An 8141-nucleotide genomic window follows, 5' to 3' on the forward strand; every position below is an offset into this window, starting at 1 on the left:
TCCAGATATATTAGGACATTCCCCAACCCTACAATTTTGCTGGGTTCTGCCTATGCAGAATCTATAAGATTCTAGTAATTGCCCTGTGGCTGTTCCTAGCCTGGAATCACACACCTGTGTCTTTACTGGTCTGGAATCTCTGGGGCAGCTCCAGCCCCACAGCTTTGTTGGACATTGCCCTAATAGAAGTTCTCTGTAGCAGCCATGCCCTTGAAGAGGCTCTGTGCCTGGGTTATGTGCCCTGGGTCCTAGGAGGCCCTATCATTCCAAATCTAGTTAGAGGATATCACTCACCATGATTTTGCTGGGGTTTGGTCCTCACAGTTTTGGGCAAGGATCATCTGGCTTATTGAAACCCAGAAGATGCCTCTTCCCACTTTTGAAACTCAGGGGGAAACCCTGATGATCTCTGAATTAAATCACTTTTGGGGACCTTCTTCCCTTGTCCTAAAAAATAATACACATTCTCAGCCAAATAGATCCACCCTATAAAATCTAAGAAGTGAGAGAACGCTGCTTTGTTCTTTTCTGTCTTCTTGTTCAGTTCAAACTGACTGTTTGCCTGTTGAAGTGGCTAATTTAGTCTGTGGTTCACATCCATACTAATGTCCTCATCAAAAAAAGTCATGCTCTCTCTCTCTCCTTTTTGCAATATGACATAGGCTAAGATTTCCCAAAGTTTTAACTTCTGCTCCCCTTTTGATTAATAATTCCATCTTTAAATTATTTATCTCTCTGGGGCACCTGAGTGGCTCAGTGGGTTAAAGGCTCTGCCTTCGGCTCAGATCATGATCTCAGTGTCCTGGGATTGAGCCCCGCATGGGGCTCTTTGCTCAGCAGGAAGCCTGCTTCTCCCTCTCTCTCTGCCTGCTTCTCTGCGTACTTTTGATCTTTCACTCTCTCTCTCTCTCTCTCTGTCAAGTGAATAGGTAAAATCTTTTAAAAAACAAATAAATAAATAAATAATTTCTCTCTTCTCCCATATTATTATAAGCATTCAAGAGAAGTCAATCCATACCTTCAACTCTTTGCTTAGATATTTCCTTAGCCAAGTATTTAATGTTATTACTCACAAGTTCTACCTTCCACAAAACATTTGGCAAAACATTGGCAGGAACACAATTCAGCCAGGCTGAATTGTGAATTACCACTTTATAACAAAGATCACCTTTCCTCTAGTCTTTGGTAGATTACTCATTTCCATCTGAGACCCAATGAAAATGGCCTTTGCCACCCATATTTCTACCAACATTCTGTTCATGACCACTTAGATGTTCTATAAGAAGATGGAGGTTTTCTTTTACAGTACTCCTCTTCTCATGATCTTTCACTAGAAACACCCTTAACAGTCCCTTCATGGTAATGTAGGCTTTTTCAAGCATGCACCTCAAAACTCCTCTAGCCTATATCCATTACATGGTTCCAAAGTCACTTCCAAATTTTTAGATATTTGTTACAGTAGTACTCCATTCACAGTACCAATTTTCTGCCTTAGTCTGTTTAGGCTGCTATAACAAAACACTGCAGACTGTGTGGCTTATAAACACTGGAAATTTAACTTTCACAGTTCTGGAGACTAGAAGTACAAGATCAGAATGCCAGCATGATAAAGGTCTGGTGAAAGTCTTCTTCCAGGTGGCAAACTGCCAACTTTTCGCTGTGTTTTCCCATGGTAGAAGGGAAAACCTTCTTCTCTGGGGCCTCTTTTATTGTAAGGGCACTATCACAAGGGCTCCACCCTCATGATTTAATCGCACCCCAAAGTCCTCACCTGCTAATACCATCACCTTAGGCCTTATGTTTTCAACATATGAATTTGGGAAGGGCACAAACATTTATACCATAGTACTTTACTATTTTTGAAACAGAACTAAAGTCCATATCAATAAGCTGAAGTAAATAAACTTCAATGGAACTTATCAGATCCAAGACCAATGTAGTTGTAGTAGCAGTAGTATACTTAAATCCATCAAAAAATGAACCCTACCAAGTCCGGGTTCTACTTCTAGTAGCATAAGCCAGAAAGATTTCTAAATTCTATCATTTTACAAATGGGAAAATTAAGGTTTAAAGAGAGCAAATGTCTCAATTTAAACCCTGTAGGGCAACAAGCAGGCTTCCCCAAGATGGGCCCTTTGGCATAAACATTATTTTCAGTTAAAAGCAATCAAAACCCCATGAATTCAGGAAAAACTATTTAGCTGCTAATCTGTCTCATGTCAATTTGAGTCCAGCTAGAAGGATTATGAAGGGCTGAGAAAAATCTTCCTCCCCAACACCCCCAATTTACACAAATAAGTTAGTGTCATAGCCCGGACTAGAACATATTTCTACTCTAAGCCCATTTTTTTTTCCTAATCAATTCCTGTCACAACTCAAATTAATATACTGCACTTTTCACATACTTCACAAAACACACCAAATGATGACTTAATGTTGAGAAATCAGTGTGGTTGATTAGAGAGAAGGAAGAGTGGCTCAATCTTTTTGATGGGAAAAGAATTCTAGAAGAACATAAAAGCTAAATAGAATAAAATAATAAGAAATAAATAGCTAAATAGAATAAAATAATAAGAAGAAATTAAGCATGGTGAAATCTTTTTATGTTAAAGATTTATTTATTTATTTGAGAGAGAGAAAGTGCACGTGAGCATGGGGGAAGGGGCAGAAGGAAAGAAGGTCTTAAGCAGTCTCTCTGCTGAGTGTGGAGTCCCACGCAGGGCTCCATCTCATGACCTTGAGATCACAACCTGAACCAAAAACAAGTCAATTGCTTAACCAACTGTGCCATCCAGGCACCCTGTGAATTCTTTTCAAATAGATCAATTTAGATTCTATCCTATTCTCATCATTACATCTGAATGATTAATATTTTTCACTCTATAAGTTATCTGTATCTCCAATAAGAAACATTCAGAAAAAAAATGACATTTTATAAGCAAAACAAAATCTTCAACTTCACTTTGTAAACATCGTACCCTGTCAAATATCCTTTTTTGATAGATAATTTTCTCTGATCTTTTTTTTACATTCATATTTTCTATCTCCAAAAAAGTCATTTATTTAGGACTGGGGATGTGTAGATGTGGATACATGTGTCACTTCTTTATGTGCCCAAATGTTCTAAGGTTTTTTCCTTACAATATCCATAGATGTTGACAGCAGTTGCTCCCAAACTTTCAATAATGAAGACAACTTTTAATTCCTAAAAATTGTATAAGTCCCACATAATTACATTTTAGTAGTTGTTGATTGATAAAGTCCAACATTTATTCATTAACACTTCTAAATGAATTTATTTTTTAATTTAATTTATTTATTTTAATTATTTATTTTAAATAATTTATTTATCTTTGTTGTTATTGTTGTTTTGGTTTTCTTTTAAAGTTTTATTTTTTGAGTAATCTCTATACCCAATGTGGGACTCAAACTTACAGCCCCAAGATCAAGAGTTGCATGCTCTGCCAACTGAGCTGGCCAGGTGCTCCTGAATTTCTATTTTTTCTTAATTTTACTTTTTTAATTTTTTAAAAAAAATTATTAACATATAATGCATGATTTGTTTCAGGGGTACAGGTCTGTGATTCATCAGTCTTACACAATTCTCTTAATCACATCATTTGCATATGTTTTAAAATTAGTAGATAATTACTTGTAAAACATGGTATTTGTTCAGTGTATTCACAGTGACTGGGGGCATACAATTTCCTGGACTCTACAGTAATGCCCTATCTCCCAACACCAACAATGAGCCTGGGTTCAAACTTCACAAGTTTTCTTATGGAAACTTCGCATTTGCAAAAGAAGCCAGGGTGAGAATCTACACTGGTTCTTCTTCCTACTCATAATCATATTCATATTTATGTACTATCAACTGCAAGAAGACTTAGACTTCACTAGACTTGTCCACCACCCCAGTTGAAGGGTTTCAGGACACATTCTTTCCCCACCAAATGAGCCACTTTAAATATAGATTTATTTAGTGCTGAAGGCACTTGAGACTCATGGACCCAAAAGAAACTTTTGTCTCTCCTTTAACCACACAGAAGAATCTAAATTGGGGTTCTTTCCCAGAATAAGAGTTATTAACAGAGATAAATTTTGTCTCAGTGACACATTTGTTATGGTAGGGCAAACATCTAATTAGCAAACATCTGCCCTTCTTATCACCTTGTAAAATGCATTCCTTTTCTCCGAAATCCCAGAGTCCTACCCATATCTCCTTTGTTTAGAATGACATATAGACCTCATTTTTCCAACTGTCTTTGGAATTGCCATGTCTGTGTGGATTCCTTGTATGGACACCTGTTAAATTTGATTTTCTCCTGTTAATCTGTCTTTTTTTTTTTTTTTTTTTCAAAAAAAGTCACTGTTCAAATTTTATTTGGTATTTTAGTTGGTACAACACTTAGTTGGTTGCATGGTCTTTTTACATTATATGGCAATGTACACTATATTCTGACATACATGGTACACGAAGTAAGATCCTTTGGAACAGTTATGCACAATACATGCAATAATGAATTTATACGTTGGAGCCCAGGATGTGACTGACTGGAAAAGATGGATTAGGCATGTTGGGTGAAGGAACCAGAAATCATAGAACACACAGAAAATATGCATCTGGTTTGAAGAGCACCTGCAGCATACGCAATATTGGCAGTAGTGCCTCTGAGATGAACCCATTTAGGACTACAAAGGCAGGTATCATCCAGCATTAGGGTATAGCTGCAGGGTTTGCTGAACCATTCCTATTTAGAACTTTAGGAAACCAATGTTTTTTCATTAGGCCATTTTTATATTATTTAAGTAACAGATCAGATAATAAGGACAATGTACACAACCTCCAACTAAAACCCTGTCGTATTCTAGACAGTGAAGTGGTACATTAGAAAACTTTAAAACTGCAGTTCCTTTTGGATCCCCCAGAGTGTATCTGCACTCTTCTTCAAACGGGCCTCCTCCTCAGGAGTTAGAGTCACCTTCACAACATCTGAAATTCCATTCTGTCCCAAGATGCAAGGAACACTAAGGAAGACATCATCTTTTATTCCATAGAGACCCTTAATCATAGTGGAAATTGGGTGCACCCGCCTAAGAGTCTTCATTATACTTTCTGCCAAATCTGCCACAGACAGTCCAATGGCCCGGGAAGTGTAGCCTTTCAGTTTGATCACCTCATAGGCACTGTCAACCACCTGTTTGTGAACCTCTTTCCACTGTTCCTTATCTGCATCAGTGCCTAAGTCAGGGTGCAGATTCTTCAGAGAGACACCAGCAATGTTTACTCCACTCCATACAGGCACACTGGAGTCTCCACGCTCTCTGAGGATCCACCCGTGACAGCTTAACGGGTGAACTCCCAGCCTTTCCCCCATTAGGTAACGGAACACGGCTGAATCCAGATTGCAACCACTTCCAATAACACAGTTTTTGGGAAAGCCACTTATCTTCTAAGCCACATAGGTCAAGATATCCACTGGATTGGAAACAACAAGCAACTTGCAGTTTGGGCTGTATTTGACGACATTAGGAATGATGAACTTAAAGATGTTCACGTTACGCTGGACCAAATTACGACGGCTTTCTCCCTCTTGCTGACGTGCCCCAGCTGTGATAATAACCAGCTTGGAGTTTGAAGTCACATTATAGTCTTTGCAAGAGACAATTTTTGGTGTTCTAAGGAAAAGGCTTCCATGCTGGAGATCCATCATCTCTCCCTTCAGTTTGTCTTCCATGACATCAACAAGAGCAAGTTCATCTGCCAAGTCCTTCATTAAGATACTGATGGCACAAGCCATGCCAACAGCACCAACCCCAACAACTGTAATCTTATTTTGGGGGACATGTTCTTCCTTAAGAAGATTCTGAATCAGCTGATCTTTGAGAGTTGCCATTTTGGACTTAGAACCAAAAGGAATCGGGAGTGCACGTCAGGAGGGCGGGCTTCAGCGGCGCTCGAGACTGGATCCGGACTTGGCGGCAGTGGCTCCTACACTCCTCCTGTTAATCTGTCTTATGTCAATTTGATTCCTAGTCCAGTTAGGCAGATCTGTAGTAGAACAGGAATTCTTGCTCCTGACAAAGTGCTAGGAAAAATGCCTGGCTCATAGGCTGTCTTCAATAAATATTTGATGAGTATACGTGTCTAGGAAGAAGTTGCTGTGGCCAAGGTCAAAGTCAAAGTCAAGGTCAAGTTGCTGCCTGTGTTCTCAAGGATTTTGATGGATTCCTGCCTCACATTTAACTCTTTCATCCATTTTGAGTCTATTATTGTGTATGGCGTAAGGAAATGGTCCAATTTCATTCTTCTGCTTGTGGTTGTCCAGTTTTCCCAATACCATGTTTTGAAGAGACTGTCTTTTTTCCATTGGATATTTTTTCCTGCTTTGTTGAAGATTAGTTGACCATAGAGTTGAGGGCTCATTTCTGGGTTCTGTATTCTGTTCCATTGCTCTATGTGTCTGTTTTTGTGCCAGTACCATACTGTTTTGATTATTACAGCTTTGTAATAGAGCTAGAAGTCCAGAATTGTGAAGCCACCAGCTTTGGTTTTCTTTTTCAAATTCCTCTGGCTATTTGGGGTCTTTTTTGGTTCCACACAAATTTTACGATTATTTTTCCATTTCTATGAAAAAAAGTTGATGATATTTTGATAGGGATTGCATTGAATGTGTAGATTGCTCTAGGTAGCATAGACCTTTTAAAAAATATTTGTTCTTCCAATCCATGAGCATGGAACATTTTCCAATTATTTTGTGTTCCTCAATTTCTTTCATGAGTATTCTATAGTTTTCTGAGTACAGATTCTTTGTCTCTTTGGTTAGATTTATCTCTAGGTATTCTATGATTTTTGGGTGCAATTGTAAATGAGATAAACTCCTAAATTTCTCTTTCTTTTGTCTTTTGGTTGGTCTATAGAAATGCAGCTTATTTCTGTGCATTGATTTTATATCCTGTCACTTTACTGAATTTCTGTAAATCTGCAAAGATACCATTTTTAAGCATGCCTTCAACCAAGATATTCTCTTTATTCCAACTCTTCAAATCTGACAACTGTAGAAACACTTATGAATTAATAAGAAATACTCTCCATATGACAACATAAGTATTTCCATGCCAACTAGGGGACATATATTAGCTAAGGTAATAGAATATTTAATTTCAGGTGAGACTAGCTATCCAAATGTTTCTTTTCTCAGTTTGCATAGGGTGAGTACAGATAACTAGAGATCAAATACAGAGGATGCCAATTGTGGAAGCACAGGGCAATCATTGTTTAAGAGTCAATATTTTAGTATTTCCAAAAGCTATATTATAAATCTGGGACATTTCTGTCTAAATGATATAACAAGTTACTAAATAATGACCATTTAAAAGGCACAGTGCTAAGTATTTTATGTGCACTGTTTTATTTAATTCTTGTAACAACCTTATAAGATTGGTCATATTATATTTTTATTCTACAGATGAAGAAACTGAAATTAGGGGGAGGTAAATAACTTATCCAAGGTCACACTGGTAATTCCTGAGCTATTACTCCTTACCACTATATTCATAGACACATTAAGGGAAAATATCAGTTGCATCCTACCTAGATAAATTAGAACATTTCTAGGTTTTTTATTATTGTTCTTTTGTTTGGTTTTGTTTTGTTTTCTTAAGATTTTATTTATTTATTTGACAGAGAGAGATCACAAGTAGACAGACAGCAAGCAGAGAGAGAGGGGGAAGCAGGCTCTCTGCTGAGCAGAGAGCCCAATGTGGGGCTCCATCACAGGACCCTGAGATCATGACCCGAGCTGAAGGCAGAGGCCTTAACCCACTGAACCACCCAGGTGCCCCAGAACATTTCTAGTTTTATCCTTCACTCTCTGAAGTATTAATTACAACTGCCATATCCCATGATTCTGGTTATTTAGTTATGTGTGTTATTTTTTTTACTTGCCACGTTAAAAGAGGGAAGAATGGATAAGTAGCATTGAAAATTGTTTTGGGGGCACCTGGGTAGCTCAGTTGGTTAAACGGCTGACTTCAGCTCAGATCATGATCTCCCAAGTGGGGCTCCAAGGTCAGCAATGATTCTGATTCTCCCTCTTCTTCTACCCCTACCCTGGCTCATGTTCTCTCTCTCTTTCAAA

The 8141-nt window shown here is 38.1% G+C and overlaps 1 protein-coding gene across 1 annotated transcript; it reads right to left on the reverse strand.

Annotated features, from left to right (window-relative positions):
* Positions 1-4685: 4685 nt before the first annotated feature.
* On the reverse strand, positions 4686-5928 carry LOC111157262 (L-lactate dehydrogenase A chain-like). Its single transcript, XM_022518541.1, is given in 2 exon segments — positions 4686-5501; positions 5667-5928. Coding segments are annotated over 2 exon segments (834 nt in total). The 5' UTR covers positions 5898-5928; the 3' UTR covers positions 4686-4898.
* Positions 5929-8141: the final 2213 nt, after the last annotated feature.

This window comes from Enhydra lutris, unplaced genomic scaffold, assembly GCF_002288905.1.
Source record: "Enhydra lutris kenyoni isolate GAN:26980312 unplaced genomic scaffold, ASM228890v2 scaffoldscaffold53, whole genome shotgun sequence".
In the NCBI taxonomy this organism is placed as follows: Eukaryota; Metazoa; Chordata; class Mammalia; order Carnivora; family Mustelidae; genus Enhydra; species Enhydra lutris.